General features: G+C 36.8%; 1 protein-coding gene across 17 annotated transcripts in view; it reads right to left on the bottom strand.

Annotated features, from left to right (window-relative positions):
• The window catches only part of EPB41L2 (erythrocyte membrane protein band 4.1 like 2), a 198,467-nt gene that overhangs the window by 102,772 nt on the left and 75,908 nt on the right, over positions 1 to 19,787 (bottom strand). For 16 of the 17 annotated variants that reach the window (XM_036903807.2, XM_036903809.2, XM_036903795.2 and 13 more), the window contains exons 2-3: positions 7,328 to 7,811; positions 4,125 to 4,334 (exon numbers count right to left, since the gene is read on the bottom strand). In XM_036903807.2, the coding sequence (XP_036759702.2) occupies positions 4,125 to 4,334; positions 7,328 to 7,795 (678 nt within the window). In that variant the 5' untranslated portion in view covers positions 7,796 to 7,811. The remainder of the gene's footprint in view (positions 1 to 4,124; positions 4,335 to 7,327; positions 7,812 to 19,787) is intronic. The other variant, XM_057489262.1, reaches the window with a different exon arrangement.

Here is a 19,787-nt window from a genome sequence, read left to right as displayed (position 1 = left end):
GAAAGCATAAATTTGCAGAATTACAAAAAGAAATTACAAAATCAACAATTATAGGGAGAAATTTCAACACAACTCTCTCAGTTGATAAACTAACCAGTTCAACAATTAATGAAGATATAGACAACATAACCCCATAATTTACTAAGTCTGATCAAGAGGACAGATCTGGAAACCTGTACTAACAATGAAAGGATAATGTCCTTTTGCAAACTGAAAAAGAACTATGACAAAAACGAACTAAATATTAGACAAAAACCTGAACAAATACAACAGAATATCCTATTTAGGTCACACTCTGACCACAGTGTAATAAAACAGGAAATCTGAACAAAAGAAAAATGCCCTCTTCCCATGAGACATGCACACATATATTCACAGATAAATACAGACTATAGACATTTAAAAACACACTTATAAAAACTTCAGTAGTCAAAAATGACCTGTAATCAGATGAGAAATTATTAAGAACTAGGTGGCAATGGAAAGCGCTAAATTCAAGACTTACATACTCAACAAGAGGTACTTAAGGGAAAAGCAGGGCCATAAAAGTTTTTTTAATACTCATCTCAGGAATTGGAAAAAGAACAGGCTAATTCTAAAGAAAAAAGAGAGAGTAAGGGGGACAAAATGTTACAAAATAGAAGAGAAAAGAAACAACAAACAAAACTAAGTTGTTTCTTTGAAAATATACTAACTCCATAGCACTAATGTTGAAGGAAAAAAAAGGCAAACACCGCTAGAAATGAAGAAGGGATCAAAATAAAATATACAAAATGAGAATAATATAATACACTTTATGTCAATCAGTAGATTTTTCCAGTTAGATAAAATGGACAGTTTTCCACTGAAAATGTTAATTACTAAAACTGACTTAAAGAAAAAACAGAAACAGACTATAAGAGAATCAAATCGATGCTTTTTTTAAAAACCTACTCTCCAACCATACTCTTTCCACAAAAAGGCAATGCCAAGACAGTTTTAAAGGAAAGTCCTACTAGATCTCCAAAGAAAAGTTCATCCCTAATTTATCCAAGATTTTCCAGAGACTATTAAGAGGGAAGCAACTTTTTAAGGCTAGTGTATATAACCCAGATAAGCAAAATCTGATGAAGACAAATTGACAAAAGAGAATCAAGGTTAATATGCAAAATCCTAGATTAAAAAATACAAAACAAATGCCAAGTCATCCTGAGAAAGCAGAGTTTCATATCAGGAATTTCAAAAGACATTTTAACATGAGAAAACAGTGATGTAAATCAAACATTAACAGATGTACAAAAGCACAGGATCCTCTCAATTGATGTAGAAAATACATTTGATAAAATTCAACACTTATTCATCATCACCAACCAATCTTGAAGCTTTCCAGTTTCAGTCTTAGAAACTAAGAAAATAGTCTTAATCTGAGAAAGAATATCTATTTTAAAAAATCCTAGTGCAATCCCAGAAACCTAGATAAAACTTATAAAAAGATGCTCTGCTTCCTGAGTTGTAAACTGTAATACTATCTCCATGTTTTCAATTATTTACCACCTTCTTCCTGTGAGAGGATCATACCTGCCCACCTAGTATATGATCTTCAGCCTTCACCATGTGACTTGCTTGGCGAGTGAGATATAGATGAAGAGTGATATGTACCACTTGCAAGCAGAAGATTCAGGAGCCACAGTGGGTTCTGTTGTGTTTCCTTTTCCCTCTATTGTGAGACCAACATGTTCTAGGTAGAGGTTACACTTTCAACCTTCAGTCTTGGTCCAAAAATCAAGAAGACACGGACAGAACCACAGCCAACCCACCGAGGGAATGTAACATAAGCAAGGAATAAACGACTGTTACTGTAAGCCCAGAAGATTTGGAAGCTGTTACTGCAGCACAACCTGGTGAAAGTTGACAGTGATGAAATAAATGCAAATCAAAATATTGAGATGTTATTTCATATCCATATGATTTGGTCAAAATTAGTTAAGTCTGATAGTTAGAAGTGCTGTAGACAATGCGGAAGAATTAAATTTAGTAGTTGCTGGTTGGAATTTAAATTGGCACAAGCACCTTGGAGATTACTTTGGCAGCATCTGGGAAAACTGAAGATGTAAAACTGCATCTTATTAACCTAATAATTCCACTACTAGGTGTCTACCCTGAAAGAATTCTTGCACAACATGGAAATGTGTAATGTTCACTGAAGCAGTGATTATTATACTATATAAAGAAATCAATCATCCCTCGGGAAGGAAATGGATAAACTGGTTTAGTCATTCAAAGGAATACTATACAGCAGTTACAATGAATAAGGTAGATTTAAACGTAAAAAGATACATGCAGAGCAAGAGAGGAGATGGGAAGGAGTCTTTAGCAATGTCTTTAATGTTGTATGTCCTTTAAAAAAATCTAAAGCACATTGCAAAATGGTAATATCTGATTAAAATTTTTATGATAAATATATGTCTCTTTTATTATTTTATTTTTTGTAGGTCTTAAATATATTGTGGTTTTTAAAAAGATAGGGAACAGAAAGAGTTTTAAACCATAAAGCACACTGGTCAATCTTGAGGCTTGGTGATATAAAGAACTCTAGAGATGACAGCAGCCTTCTAGATTATCTAAGTAAGCCTATGTCCTATAGCTGAAGTCAGTTCCTGGGCATCAGTGTGGCCCACAGAGGCAAAGTAAAAGACTCAAGCTCACATAACAAGTAATCATCAAGTTGGTTCTCAAAATCGACTCTCTAACTTCTAGGATAGGAAGGAAAAACAATGGACGTGTGGTAAAATACACTGTAAATCAAACTCAAAACACCATTCTGTTGTTTTCTTTATTGCCCCCACCTCACTCCTGAGACACACAAGTATCAGCTTCTTTCTCTCTCTCACATACACACACCACACACAAAACTTTAGGAATTTTTTTCATTTTCTTTTGTCACTTCTCTTCTTGAAATAACTGAAATATCAGAACAACTGTAAAGGAAATGAGTAGAATAAAATTTTAGCTAATATGAAGATTAAAGGCAAGGACCCATGAATCATTCATCTTAGTACCCTCCACGCCTTGCACTACAATACATACTGAAACATATAATAAATTATTGTTCAAACAGACAGACCTAAGATTTCTATCTTACCACACTGAATATTTTTATTGTTGTTAAAGTATAAATTCAGTTTTTAATAAACAAGAGTGAAAGAGATTAGGGAAAAAATGGTTTTGACATTCAATAGATTTGAAGATCAAAGACTCTTATTATCTTAAATGAGCAAGATCAGTCCCATATGTAGCAGATAAAGCAGTGTAGTTCAGTGGTCAGGTTCATGACCTCCAGAGTCAAACTGCCAGGACAGGAATTCTGGCTCAGCCACTAAGTAGCTGTGAAATTCTGGGCGAGCTACTGAACCTCTCTAGTTATCTAACATACTGCACTGTAACAACACAGACACCCATAACAACACCTACCCACCCATATAGATTCTTATGTAAACAATACATGAGGCAATCCATTCAGAGGTCTTCACACACTTCTTCTGTAGACATTACCTATGTTAGTATGTCTTGTAAAGAAAGTAACTTCGTTATGAAAAGCAATAAACTCTTTTGATTGACATAAGTTATAAAAGTGTAGGTGCTTTAAAAAAATTATACGGGCTTCAATCAACATTGGTGCTAACAAATTATTTGCTTTGCAAATGATAAGTGTTTTTTAATTAAGAGAAACTAAATAAATGAACTAGATTTAAAGCCATTATTTTTCTCAGGATAAAAACACTTGGGGTTAAAATGCTGAAACTTCATGACTGAAATATCAGCCTAGTGCTACCATTTCTCCTTAAAAGAAACACCTTATATACAGACAGAGCTAATACTCAAACTATTTAATGCCCATTCAGAATAGACACCAGTCAATATACCAGGGCAGACAGGCAGAGCATCAGCCCTGCTTACACCCATGGGTCAAGAAATATCACCTGTAATGGAAACAATGACCCTCTTCTAAGTTTTCTTGTATTTAGCGCAAAATTGACACACCCGCTTATAGGAACACAAAACTGTGTCCACTGTGCCATGCCACAACGACAGGCTAGTGCTGTTTCCCCCAACACAGACAGCTCTCCAATCAGTCCCTGCCTCACCTCCAGGTCACAGCTGTACTCAGTGCCATCCAGGAGGGTCACTTTACACGGGACAGTTTTGGTCTTCTTGGCAGTTTTTTGAGAGGGCTTCACAGCTTGTAGCTCATTGGTCTGTACTTCCTTTGTCTCCCTTTTTGTTATTTCCTCTGATTTATCTTCCTGTATTTCATTTATCTTCTCTTCTTTCTCCTCACTTACTTCTTCAGCAGGCTATTGATGAAAAAAATTAAGTTCATACTGAAGTTAACCAATTTGCAGAAGACAACATATTAAAAGGAAAATTTTTAGTAAGAACTGTGATTGTTAAAACACTGAAGGCCTAAGACTTTTAAAACCTTCAAAATTCTGTGAGAAAAGATATTTCCTATATCTTCTTTCCCCCAAATCCACTGCAACCTTTCTCATGTTGCCAATTTGGTAATTTCAGCATTCAATTAATAAACTATATCCTGCAACCACAATTTAAATATCATTTCAATAATAAAACTTCCAGTTATAATCTCATACCATGGCAAAACCTAGGCTACATTAGGCAACTGACTTGCATACACACAGAAATGTACCTCCTCCTACTTCCTAAAGACTTAAATAAATCAAAGAGGTATAAAAGTACATACTATATTCTGTACAGCAATGGACACCATCAGCAGAACAAAAACGCATCCTACAGTATGGGAGAATACATTCACAAATGACATATTCAATAAGGGGTTAACATCCAAAATATATAAAGAAATCACATGCCTCAACACCCAAAAAGCAAACAACCCAATTAAAAAATGGGTAGAGGATCTGAACAGTTTTCCAAAAATGAAATTCAGATGGCCAACAGGCACATGAAAAGATGCTCCACATCACTAATCATCAGGGAAATACAAATTAAAACCACAACGAGAGACCACCTCACACCAGTTAGAATGGTCAATATCCAAAAAACAAGGAACAACAAATGCCGGCAAGGATGCAGAGAAAGGGGAGCCCTCCTATATTGATGGAGGGAATGTAAATTAGTTCAACCATTGTGGAAAGCGATATGGAGGTTCCTCAAAAAACTAAAAATGGAAATACCATTTGACCCGGGAATTCCACTCCCAGGAATTTACCCAAAGCAAACAAGATCCCTGATTCAAAAAGACATATGCTCCCCTATGTTTATCACAGCACTATTTATAATAGCCAAGATATGGAAACAACCTAAGTGTCCATCAGTAGATGAGTGGATAAAGAAGAGGTGGTACACATACACAATGGAATATTATTCAGCCATAAGAAGAAAACAAATCCTACCATTTGCAACAACATGGATGGAGCTAGAGGGTATTATGTTCAGTGAAATAAGCCAGGCAGAGAAAGACAAGTACCAAATGACTTCACTCATTTGTGGAGTATAACAACAAAGCAAAACTGAAATAACAAAACAGCAGCAGACTGACAGACCCCAAGAAGGGACTAGCAGTTACCAAAGGGAAAGGAGGTGGGGAGGGTAGGTGGGGAGGAAGGGAGAAGAGGATTAAGGGGTATTATGATTAGCACATAATGTAGGGCAGGTCACGGGGAAGGCAGTATAGAACAGAGAAGACAAGGAGTGACTCCATAGCATCTTACTATGTTGATAGACAGTGACTGTAATGGGGTATGAGGCGGTGACTTGATAATAGGGGTGAATGTAGTAACCACAATGTTGCTCATGTGAAACCTTCATAAGATTGTGTATCAACGATACCTTAATAAAAAAATAAGGAAAATTTAAAAAAAAATTTTTAACTACTTTCACAGTAATACTAAGACATGTACAAAAAAAATGAAAACAAAAAGTGATTCATTTAACATTTTGAAAAAAAAAAGTGGTGAGTAAACTACTGTCACTTATTAGCATTAGTCAAGGCAAGTAACATTAAACTATCATTGACTTGGTTCATCCCATTCGTTTGCATTGACCCAAAAATAAAAAAGGCAGTTTTACTTAAAATGTTCTTGATAAGAAGTGATAAAAGTTACTAATTTTATTAAATTTCTACTAAATTTAGAGTACACATCTCTTTAGTATTCTGTATCATGGGATGGGAAGAACCCATAAAGTACTGCTGCTGCACACTGAGCTGTGAAGGTTGTCATGAGAGGAAGCGCTTGTGCAACTGTTTGAGCTGCAAGCTCAACTGGCTACTTTTTTCAAGGAACACCATCTGAAAAAATGACTTACAGACAAAAAATACAGTGACTCAAATATGGGTATATGGAAGAACATTTTATTTAAAATGAAGTGAGATGACACTTCAAGAAAAACAACTAACAGTATTTGTTGCCAAATATTTGAGCTTTTAAGAAAAAAAAATAGGAAAACATATCTGCTACTATGAGATTGGTAGCTTTTCAGTACTTAAGATTTTTTGGATAAGCTCTTTGGTGATATGAACAAATGTCAACACTATTATATTATGAATATTAACATTTGAAGATCCTCAAATTAAGTAAGTCACTGTTTTCAAAATGACCAATGTATGATGTAACAAAATCATGAGTGGGTAAAAAATCCATGCATAATGCAAAATAGACCAATACATGAATGTAGCAGGGTACAAGTAGTTCATTTATGTGGTTTCAGTTTCCACATTGTAACTTTAAGAAATCACTACTTGTCCAGTTTGGGTGCAGTATAAAAGAAAGACATCTATAATTATCTGAAAAGGCTATTAAAATACTCCTCCCTGTTCCAACTATTTATCTTTATGAGGCTAGATTTTCTTTATATATTTCAGCCAAAATAACATATAACAACAGACTGGATACAAAAGTATGTATGAAAACCCAGTTGTCTTCCATTATGCTAGAGAGTAAAGAGCTTTGCAAAAAATGTAAAACAATACCACTCTTATTAAATTATTTTGTCTTGGGGGAAAAAAAAAAACAAGTACGTACTATTTAAAAGAGGAGGAGGCAGAATTCTGAGAGTATCTCTTTAAAAGAAAGAGATTTTTTTTACGGTTTGCATATATAGATTTTTGCTTTGTTTTATTATTTTGGAAGGTTTTAAAAGAAGTAACAAGAGAAGGCTGGGCAGACCATCCAAGACCCACATTCCAGATAGAGTAATCTGAAGTACTATCTTAACAAAAGAACTCCAGAAATGATTCAAAACAAATCCTTTCTGGTACGTGGTCATGCCATCAAGCTTTCCTTTCCAGACAATCACTTCTTGAACCTACCTGTGTCTCAGGACCGCTCACTGAAGGTTTCTCTTCTTTGACATCAACCTTAACCTCTTGTTTTCTCTGAGCTATTTCTTCAGCATCACCCTTGGCCTGCCGTTCTTCAGCAGGAAGAGATTCCACTTTACCTAAAATCTGTTCTTCCACAACAGCTTGGGTAGGCTCTTTTCTATCTCCTCCATCTTTGACCAAGACTAAGTTGTAGGACTTTTGTTTCTTGAGCCATGGGGGTATGAACCGAGATATGCCCCTTCTCTCAGACGGATCCTTCTCTCTCTTGCGGCGGCGTGAACTACTTTGGCTTTCAGCTGTAGGAGATGACTGGGAACCTTTTTCCTCCTCTGGACCAGATGACTGATTCTGCTGATTTTCCACCACTTCGTCGGGCTCCTCCTTGGTTGCTTCTGCTCCTAACTGGTCAGATTCCTCCTTAACTTCGGGTGCAGAACCTACTTCAGTAGTCATGGTCACAGCTTGTGCTCTAAACAGAACAGAATTTGCAAAATGTTACTTAACAAAGTCTCCCAGGTTTAGTTTGGAGGCAAAGAGCAGGGTAATGAAGGGTGGGAAAGATGATGGGGAGAAAACAGGTAGAGAAAGAAGGTTCTTAAGCACAAGAGAAAAAAGGAGATTACTACTCCATCTTTAAGAATTCTCTAACAAATCTAAAAACCAACATTGACGTCACAACAGCTGTATAGATGGAACTTAAAATCACCAAGATGGAACTTAAAATCACCAAGAGCTCTAGAGAGAGTGCTTGCTTTTATTGGGTTTTATAGCTATTAACAAAAATTTGCCCCCCAAAAAGCCATTTTTTTAAGGCAAATAGCTTTCCTCTATAATTGGTATCCTTTCTTCTATTATATGAAATGGTACTGATAATGTTATAAAGTACTGAGCTACACTTCACAGCTGCATATGTCAAAACTAAAATTAGGGGTTATGGAAATGAATTTTAAATGTTGGGGGCTTCATAGTGAGAGATTTAAACCTGGAGCAGAAATGTATTCTTTTTGTTCCAATATTAAATCCTATAATTCACCATCATTATTCCAATGCAAAAGTTAAGTCTTCTGGGAAAGGTATTCAAACGATAATCCAAACTCCAAACCTTCCACCACCACCCAACCTCAAACACAGTTTTCCTTGTATGTAGGATTATAAAAAGAGTATCTAGGGGCCCCTAATCTGAACCAAATGAAGACATGGGAGGATGGAAAAAGAATGCATGCAATGATTGATTCTATCACAACTAATGAAAACAAAATTGAAAGTAACTGGTTGTTTAAATTTTACACAAGCAAAGAGGGGCTTTCAAAATATATCAGCAATACTGACCAAAAAAACAACAGGAAGGAATGGTAGAGACAGCACACTCTCTCCTCTCTTGCCAGTGATAAAAGTGTTCAGAGGCCTGGCCAAAAGCATAATTTCCCAGCTATCTTCAAAAGTGGTACAAAGTTGGAGAGCTCAAAAAACACAGTACATTTCTTTGAGATATAACTCACATACCATAAAACTCACTGTTTTAAAGTGTACAGTTAATGGCTTTGACTATATTCACAAGGTTTTGCAACTATCACCACTACCTAATTTGAGAATGTTTTCTAATTAAACATAACTTATTTTTGAGAACATTTTCATCATTGCAAAAAGAAACACTGCTTCCATGAATAGTTATTCTCTAGTATCCCCTCCTCCCAGCCTCTGGCAACTACTAAGTGTACTTTCAGTCTATGGATTTGCCTATCTGGGCATTGCAAATAAATGAAATTATACATGTAGCATTTTCACTTAGCTTAATGTTTTCAAGGTTCATCCATGCTGTAGCATGTATCAGTATTATACTTGTTTCTTAAAATAGGTTCACCATCATTTTTACAAACCATGTACCTGTTAAAGAGGCTAGTATCCAAAATACATTTTTAAAAATTCTTACAAATAGTAAAAAACAGTAAAAAAAAAAAAAAAAAAAACTTCAAAAGGGCAAAAGATTTGAGTAGACACTTATCCAAAGAAGATATAGAGATGGCCACAAGCACTTGAAAAGATGCTGAACACCATCAGTGTTAGGAAATTAGGAAAATGCAAATCAAAACCACAGTGACATACCACTTCACCTATGCTAGCTGGCTATAATCAAAACAGATGGTAACAGGTACTGGTGAGTACATGGAAAACTTGGAACTCTCAAACATTGCTGGCAGAACGTAAAATGGTGCAGCCACTTTGGAGAACAGTTTGGCAGTTTCTCAGAAAGTTAAATATATATTACCATACGAACCAGCAATTCTACTCCCAGGTATATACCCAAGAGAAACAAAAACATATGTTCACAAAAACACTTGTCAGTGAACATTCCTAACAGCATTATTCATAATAACCCAAGAATGGAAGAAACCCAAATGCCCAGCCACCAATGAATGGATAAACCAAATGTGCTATGTGCACACAAGAGGATATTGTGAAGTCACCAAAAGGAATAAAGTACTGATAACACGCAGCCACATCCAAACCTTGGAAACACTGTGCTAAGTAAAAAAAGCCAGGTTCAAAAGTCGAATCTGTTGTATGATACCATTTATAAGATTCCAGAAAAGGCAGATCCACAGAAACAAAGTAGATATGTGGTAACAAAGGGCTGGAAGGAGAGGAGAATAGGGAGCAACTGCTAATGGGTACAGGGTTTCTTTTTGGGGCGATGTAAACGTCCCAGAAGTAGACAGTGGTGATTGTTGCACAACCTTCTGAACATACTTAAAACCCCTGAATTGTAACCTTTAAAAGGGTAATATCTCAATGATAAAAAATATTTTTTAAAATGTTGTTCATTTCTAATATGCAAGGATAAAAACATTCAGTCAGTCAGTCAGCCTAAATTTAATGGACACCTACAATGTGCCAAGTACTGAGCACATGAAGAGACTGCCTGCAAGGAGCTGAGGAATGGGCAGTACAAGTCAAGAGCATGCTGCTCAAAAAGTACATGACAGACACTTCACCAGATTAGGAGAGGAGGAGCCATTAGGCAGTCTTTCTGCAGAAGTTGACACCTGCGTTGCTTTAAAATGATGAGCCCTCATTATTCAAGCAAGGGAGCCAGATAGTAGGCATGCGCCAGGCACAGGGAAGAGTGGAAATGTGAGAATATTCTTTCAATAGGAAACCCCAAGTACTGAACAAAAAATGCACTGTACAACTGAAGCAGGGGCTTGTGAGTGGGAATAGGAAGGAAGGAGGGAGGTGAATTAGTAATGATGAGCAAGCACAAAACAGAACGTGAAAGGTTTTGTGTATCATGCTAAGAAAGGTCTGGAGGTTTATTTAAAGGCAATGAGAAGTCATACAAGCACTCTAAGTAGAGGAGTAATATAATTAGATTCACATTTCACATAGTCCAATCTGGCTGTGAAGTACAGGTTGAAGAGAAGAGACTGAAATAGATGTGCAAGCGGCTGCTCCAGTAATCCAGGCATGAGAAGATGACGCTCTGTTCTAAGGCATAAGCATTAAGACAAGGGGTAAGAAATGAATCTAATGGTAAAGAAGTAGACTGGACATGACATGGTATCCACGCTGAATATGGCAAATCAAAAAAAAAGAAAGAACCAAGAAAAAGTCCCAGGTCATGGGAGACTATAGAGAGAAGGCAGAACTATCCATGGGAATAGGGAACATGAGGAAAAGAGGGTCTGGTTGAGACAATAAAACTAAATTCTGAATTCATTGCAATTGAGAAGTTTGTGGAGGTGTCTAGTTGGCCACTTGACACACAAGTCTCGAAAGGAGGCAGAGTGTAGGCAGGAGAGGTGCACATTTGGGAGTTGTCCTCATCTGAGTGACAGCTAAAAGCACAGGAGACACTGACATCACCTAAAGAAATGTGCGGTTCGAGCTGAAAGGGTCCTGAAAAGAACTCTTATCACCACCAATATTTAAGAGACAGTAAGAAAAGGCATGAGGAAAAGAAATACATAGTGAGACAGAGGGATCAGGGGCAATACTGTCCTTGAAATGCTACAAAACAGGGAATAGTTAGGTAACTGTAACATTTACATGTCCAGGCTTACTTCTCATCCTTAGACATTTTTTTTAAATTATATAATTCTATCCATGTTTGGAAATATGCACATATGAGTTCAGTATCTCTAGAATGTATAAATGTATATATGTGAATGTCTGTAGTAACATGTTTAACTTATACCTGTATTGATATCAGATCATCAAATTTAAAACATTATATATTTGTCAACATTTACTGGGAAGTAAACATAACAGATAGAGCCAGGTTAGCTGTATAGTTTCAGCCTGTTATACTGTAGAAAAATAATATCAGACTATCTGAAGATCAGAAATGGGCAGGTATATTGTACATAGCTCAATATTAAACTGTATCTGCTTTATATAGCTTTGTATGAAAGCTACTACAATATAAACTAAAATGTGTAAAATACTTTAAAGCATCATTTTCATTTAGGAAGACGTAAGGCAAATATATGTTGTAAAGTCATTATATCAAGCTTCTTTCCTATCAAGAAAAAAGCTCAATATTATTACTGAGCTTTTTCCTCCTAAGATCTGAGATGAAAGCCCAGGTTAATAGCTTTATGAATGGCAACTCTATTCTAAGTTGCTGTTTTTCTCTACTTAAACTGTAAAACATACACGAACAGCTCTCCCATTTCCCCCACCACTCACCCCCACCTCTGACAACCACCAATCTCTTCTCTTATCTATGAGTTGGTTGTGGTTCTTATTATTTAAGATACCATATAAGAGAGACCATGCACTATTTGTCTTTCTCTGCATGACTTATTTCACTTAGCATAATTCTCTTGAGGTCCACCCATGTTGTCAGAAATGTCCAAGACTTCATTCACTTTTATAGCTAAATAATATTTCCATTATAAATCTATACCACAAATTCTTTGCCCATTCATCCATCAATACATTCAGGCTACTTCCATAGCTGGACAATGTAAATAATGCTGCAATGAACATGGGTACATATATCTTTTTGAGTTAGTGCTTTCATTTTCTTTGGATAAATACCCAGATATGGAATTACTGGATTATATGGTACTTGTTTTTAATCTTTTGAGAAATCTCCATACTGTTTTTCACAGTGGTGGTACCACTATTAGACATTTAAAATTCAAAATAATGTCTTCCAGTAAGACCCTTATGAGTACCTGAATTGGCTCCATGTTGCACAAAAAAGTTTTTTTCCTTAAGTTACCATTTTCCATGGACCCCTTAAGTAGGTATAATTTACATTAATCATGAAATGTGCAGAGTTGATTTTAAGCATACACTCTCTAATTACATTTTGAGAGTTGAATCAATACCCTGGCAAAAATTAAAATAAGAATATCTCTTATGTGCCCAAGTTAACCAGATAATTGGCAGCTCTCTAACAACTTAAGCTGTGAGAAGTAATCTGGAGATGAGTCAACTAAAGCTAATTTTTGGTCAAAATATTTTAGAACAAATGAAATATAAAACTAAAGCTTACACTACTGTGTTAAATGCATTAATGTTTGTGTTGTAATCATAACAGTTATTACTCACTACTTACTGTGTCAGACATTGTGCACATAATTACTACTCGTCAAAACATCCCACAGAATAGTTATTCCCACCATTTTGCAGATAACACACTGAAGACTAAAAGTTAAGGGACTTGTCCAGGGCTAGTGGGGACCACACAGCTATTTACACCTTTGTCACCTGCATTTCATGAAGCAGTCACAATTCCATTGTTTACTAATGATCAAATCAACCAGAGCCCTTGGCTCAGTCCTCAAAGATTCACATCCGTTTGTGAAAATGACTACAAAACAACATGAATTTATTCTGTGATTTACTGTAATTAGCCCTGCCCCTCCCCAAATAAGAAATTTCTTATTTGAGTCCCCAACACATAGAAAATCATATTTGAAGGTTATTACTTGGCCACAGAATCACAAGTGAGCTGAAGACAAGGTGCTAATGCAAAGAGCACAGATAAACCTGACCATTACACCTCAGAGCGTAACCCTCCCTCAACCACTACTGCATTCGCAACACTTTTAAGAACCTTAAAGCTGGTCAATGTTGCCCATCCAAATGGAACTTTTTTTTTATTTGCCCATCCAAACAAAAAACAATGGAAATGTTTGGTCCGACTGTGAATAATAATAAAGGTGAATATAACTATATGTAAATAAGTACATTCTTAAAATAGTGTCAAGATCAAAATACCTCAAACCTTAACAGTACCTTCTTTGTTGATAAAATGGTTTCTTGAACAAATTACCATCAAGAAAACATGATCACAGCATGTCCATTCACCATACTTATCATGACCTGTACTCTCAGAATTTCAAATGTGGCTAAGCCTTGAAACTCCATCACCCACTAATACGAAAATTCCTACAGTGGAACCCAAGCCCTTCCACTAAAACGGAAGCCCTATGAGGCTGGAATCTTTCTTTTCTTTACTACTATTCTCCCATCATTTAGATTGGCACGTAAGAGGCTCTGGATATTTACTGAATGAGTATTGTGAAATCATCTATCTTTTTATCTTAACAACTTATCATTTTATCTCATCAACAAGGAAACTGAGGCTCAGAGAGATTAGATTTGCCTGAGATCACAAAGTTAGATGCATGAAGCCAAAAGCAGAACTACGGTTTGCTAAATTCCAGCAATGCTTATTCCAGTAAGCTTTAATTACAAATACCTAAAATCTACCATTAGTACAGTTATATAACATATTAAGTAAAGACTGTTTCAGTTTTCAGCAACCAGAAAGAACATTACTATGAACAGGGGTCCATTACACAAGCATGTGGTTTTGACACAATTACATGTTGGCATGCTCCATCTGGGTTGATAAAGTAGTCATTACTGTAACTGCTCCTTGAAGAAAAGCAGGCATCATTTAACAAGTGACAACGCAGAAACCATCACCAATGGAGGATCAGCACTGAATAGGTAAGGAGCTGTGTTATGCAAGACCATTCTTTTGTCATATGTTTAAAAATGGAGGTAAATTCCAAGGTGCTGTCTCTATCACTAGTCTGAACTACCTACCACTTAACAGTATGCTACTGAGAACACTGGCCCTTAACAGAGACCTACAGCAAGAAGAGCACAGATACACAACTCTAGACACTTATACAAAGAGCTTTGAGCAAGGAGTTCATGCTAAATTGGGTCCAAATGTTTCCTTAAAACCTTGAGAGAACCAGGGCTGCCCTAACAAATTCCCGTGTAGGGAGCAGAAAGGGTGCTGCTGGTAGCTGAGGGGCTCTTATCCTCAGCTGAGGTCAGAGCAATAGGAGGCCTTTAATTTCTACCAACAAAGCTCCATCCATTAGTTAGGGGAATCAAGATTTACAAAATGAGAAAGCATGTACCTCTTAGCTTCAAAATGATGATGAGGATGAAGAGAGGCTTTCCTTTGAAATTTGGGAAAGAAAATTATGCAAAAATAACAATAGTATTGATAATGTGCACACAGTTCCTATTTGGTCACCTCCTAAGTCTGCCAAAACTTGTTTTCATCCATTGTGAGTGGGCAAAGGATCTTTCAAACAACTTTCTGATACCCAGAATCACTTATGTGTATCTCCCCAAATAGCCTAGAGCCCAAGAGGTCTTTTAATATCCCATTACCTTCCCTTGAAGCATCAAATGTGAGAAAAATAAAACAGCAATCCCGATATAGGAATGATTCAGCAGCCACCTAACTCTACTTAGGAAATAATAAGAGTGATGCTTTCCAAATATATCCAACATGTAAAAGGAGGGGAGGAGGGAAAAGAGGAGAAGAAGGAAAGAGAAAAAAGAAAGCCTGGAGAGTGAGAAGGAGTAACAAAAACAGGCTGACTCAAAGCAGACTACAAGTCATTCCTCTCCTTGGTAGGTTTCTTTTTCTCAAGTGGCAGAAGGTCTAAAAAATAATATCCCACATTTAAAGTACAACTATATTTCAAAGGGACCACTGGTTAGTTTAAAATACCTATATGGTGAGGCTAAACAAAGTTGTTTTTTTTTTAATAATCCAATGTTGTCCACCCTAGTTACCTTAATAACACCCTATATCGTTTGATTCTTCTTAAAGGCATAAGAAGGACCTATAAGACAGACAGAACTATTTCTATAAAGATATAAGCTAGCATCTGGTTTAAATTAAACCCACATATACAAAAGATATGAACTGTTGCCTTTTGCTAGGTCAAGTCTAGGCAGATCGGATTACATTCAGACCATGTATTTCCTCCACCCTTTCTCCTTTTCAAAGAGAACCCAAATTTTGTTCAGCTTTTCTCGCCCTCCACATGCATGCCAGTGGAGGCTGGTTCCAGGCCAGGCCCCAAGGCAATCATCTACTGGTCTAGGGCAATCATGTAGTCCTCCTCCCTGTGCCAAGGAGACATGCAGGAAGCCTGTTAGTGGGCTCCCGGAAAAGATTCCTCTCTCTAAAACGGGCCACAAGTTAGAGGTCTCTCTTCTGTCTCTAAGCACTGTACATGACTCCTAGAAATGCTGTTGCCACCTTGAAAATCCATGAAGGGAAGGAGGAAGCCTGAAGACAAAGTGACAGCTAGTCAGGGCAGTGGCAAGAGAATTCCAGAGAAGAGGACCAGCCCCGAGTCCCAAGCTTGAGCTTCCTGTTACGTGAGATAACATCCTAACCCTTGTTCAAACAATTGAGCCAGGGGTTTCAGTTCCTTGCAGCCTCTACTAGCCGCTGCATATTCTGAGGCGAGCAGTATAGAGGATAAGCCCTAGAAACCAGAAGCACACCCAGAACTGTCTCCCCTGGACGTTATGACCCTCTCGCCTGAGGACCATGGTTGTCAAAACGTTTCATTTTCTCCAGATGCTGAATTTTTAAAAACCTAGTATCTGAGTTAAGATTAGTGAGGTAAGTCATTAATTCTTTATTCCAACAACTCTAAATAAGAATGAAACAAAACAAATCTTAAAGTTCATCAAAGTATAAAAGATTTCCATTCTTCATATACTGGAGGGAGCTATATGAAAATCAAGGCACAACTTTCAATAATGTCCAATTCAGTAACACCCTAACAGGATAGGTGCTAACAACCCTATTTGTTTAAAGCAAGTCGTTGCTGCTCTCATTAAGAATTATGTCAAGAAAGGGATCTATGCCAGGCAAAGTCTTCTCCACAAGCAACTGGGGTCATCCCAGAAACAGCTACCTTTTCCTGGAGTAAGAGTTCAATTAGCCAGAGGCACTGCATAATCATTAAGGATGACAATACTGGTCATCATGATTCTCATAATCAAAATGCACATAACCTTGAAGCACTGGGCACTCCAACAGTACACACTAATCAAGGTGATAGCAACATCCAGAACCCTGCTGGCATTTCATCAACCAATTACTCACACTGAGTTGTGTGGTCAGATATAATATGGATGAACTTCAATTGCTCAATTCCTTCTCTCAGATAGGCCTCTAATTTCTCTAATGGCCAGAGCTGGAGCTATATTCTTTCTGTGCAAAGCTAACTCACGTTTGGATAAAATAACATGGTAGTTTGGGGATGAAGACTGGGAACTAAAGAGACCAGGATTAGAATTCCAGCTCTGCCTCTTCTTAGCCATGTAACCATGGACAAGTTAGTTAGTCTTGCTGAATTTGTTTCCTCGTAAGCAAAGCAGGGATGTGATACACAGTCACTGGGTGGCTCTAAGGATTAAATCAGATGCTATACATAAAGTGGCTGGCACATAATAAATTCATAATAAATGGTGGGCCACTGTCACCAAACAGAGATTTTGAGAAAAAAGGAACTAAGTCTGTTTGTTCACTAAAAATAACAATAGCAATAGTTGTAATATTAAGAACAGAAATAAAAATAATGGTAATACCAATTTCTTGTTGAGTACTGTTCTAGAGACTCTGATGTAGCCATTTCATTAAACTTTACAACCTTTTGAGGTTAAGAATTAAAATTATTCCCATATTACAGATGAAGAAGGGAAAAAAAGGATAAATAACTTACAAGAAGCCACATACCCAATAAATGAAAGAGCCAAGATTCAAAGCCAAGGGTCCAGTTCCAGAGGCCTTATGCAATACTGTCACCAATCCCAAAAACTTCACTATTGTAAAACCAATACCTAGTACTGAGCACCTAAAATAATGCCTGACACTCATTATCTGTTTCAAAAGCAAAAATCAATAATCAAAACTACCATTTAAGGTTTACAATCATAAGCAACATGTTCTAAGCCCTTGATAAATTTCACCCACTTTCAATATGTGGGTTGTATCAGTATCTCAGCCCCTTCTTTCAAAGCAAATGTTTCTCAAGTACTTTCGTAACATGTATATATATATTATACACACACCAGATACCAGCAATATTGATTAAAGAATCCTGCTCTCAGCCTAGTGGGGGGACACAGGTAGCAAGATTAACATTAATATATATTCAAACCAGTTGTCCCTAATTTATCTTGGAAATTCAGATTCAGAAATTATTATTAGTTTGAAAAAAAAAACAACAGTTTTAAAACTACCGTTGTCATCTCTTCAGGAAGTAACACAATGGGGTCCCTTCAAGGGAAATGCTAAACACTCATGAAATACAAATAGGCATCTCTCTTTATAAAGAGCATTTGATTCTCATTCTCAAGTGCATTTGCTACAGACATATTTGTTTGTCACTGAAATTTAAGTAAATTGAGTAAAACCCAAGTAAAACAGTCCTGGTTATAAATTTCCTCAACATCAAAAATCTAAAACAGATTCATTTTTTAACTCGCTGGGCTAAGCCCCCAGTTGGAAAAAAACGTGGCTCAAGGATGACTACAGAGTTAACATAAAAAGAAATACAAAGGACACAAAAGCATATGTGGCAAGCTAAAAATTCAGAATGGAAAAATCCAAAAGGTTAATCATGTAACTGCTGAGCAAGACTATGGGCACAGAGGTATACTCACATACCTGTCAGAAGAGTAAACTGGTATAGAACCAAGGGAAGTCATTTTGCCAGCAGCTATCAAAATTCCACATGTGTATATACTCTAAATCAGTTACCCTGCCTGTAGGAATATGTATTACAGATATATCTGCACATATATAAAATAATTATATACAGATGAGTCACTGTAACATGGTAATAGCAGATCAATGTCCGGCAATAGGTGACATACTACATTCACACCAACAGTAATATGCGGCTATAAAGAAATAGAGGCCAAGTTTCCATCTCAATTACAGAAATATCTCCAAGTTACACTATTAAGAAGAAAAGCAAGATTATAGCACATGATATACTATATCTTATGGATGGAAAGCAAAGCATGTGGGAGGTATCAGTAAGTGATAACACATGCACATATACACCTGTATGTACATAAAGAAAATAGGGAAGGTTATAGAGAGTAACAGTGATATGGGGAATGATGGATAACGCTGAGTAGATGAGGTGCAGAGGCACAGATCTGGGAGACAAAGTTTTCACTAAGCATAACTTTGCACAAACTGAAGCACCTAAATACTCTATTAGGAGGACAATATTTATGCTTAAAAGTACCTTATGCATTAAGTGAACCCAGATTTTTGATCTGCTTCCTTAGAGACAACCCAATAGCCATAAACAACAGTGCCACCTTGCCCTACACAGAGCCCTGGCCTCACAAATGAGCAAACAGTATGGGAAAAAAAGCCTTCCAGGATATTCCAGCTCAGCAGCAGTATTTAGACTCAAATAAAATTGATTTGCTGGCATACAAAATTTAAGATTGTCTCTACACCCTCAAAGAACCTGATTTCTGCTATCCTCCAATTTAGCATATTTCACAAATCACCCCTCACACTATACAGACTGCCCTCATAAGTAGGGATTGCTCAAAACCTAAGCTTTTAGAGCAACTAGACATCTTTTAAAGTGTATTAATTATTCTTTTTTTTAAAGCCACATACCTATGTTAATTCCTGAGAAAACCTTGCCAGATTTTTTATACTTTTTCTCCTCAGTGTGGAGTTAAAACAAAAAGTTATCTTTTGTTAATAATATTAGTGCATACACAAGTAGGCCAAAAAAGATCATTCCTATTCTCTGCTAGAGAAGGGGAAACAGGGAACTTGGAAGTTAATTTCTCTGAAAGTTGAGGAAATTTTTTTAAAGGAGAGCAAAGCAATAAGAATTTAAATTTCTCATTAAATAAAATTAAGAGATTTAAATTTCTAAGCTGATCTTACATCAACATCCCCAATCTCTGTCAGTAGCTTCCTCCTCCTTTATAGGAAAAAGCAGGAACAAAATTGCCCTGCCAAGCACATGGATATGTTTCCTGTCCACACCCCTTCCCTGCCCTCCATCTGCTATGTTCACAGGAAGAGGGTGAAACTTTCGTGCACATGATCAACTACCCGTTCCTAGGGCAGTGTATGCATCCAGGTGCCTTCTCCATGAAATCT

This window comes from Manis pentadactyla, chromosome 12, assembly GCF_030020395.1.
Source record: "Manis pentadactyla isolate mManPen7 chromosome 12, mManPen7.hap1, whole genome shotgun sequence".
Classification (NCBI taxonomy): Eukaryota; Metazoa; Chordata; class Mammalia; order Pholidota; family Manidae; genus Manis; species Manis pentadactyla.
Note: the sequence above shows the minus strand (reverse complement) of the source record. Positions and strands in the feature narration are given on the sequence as shown.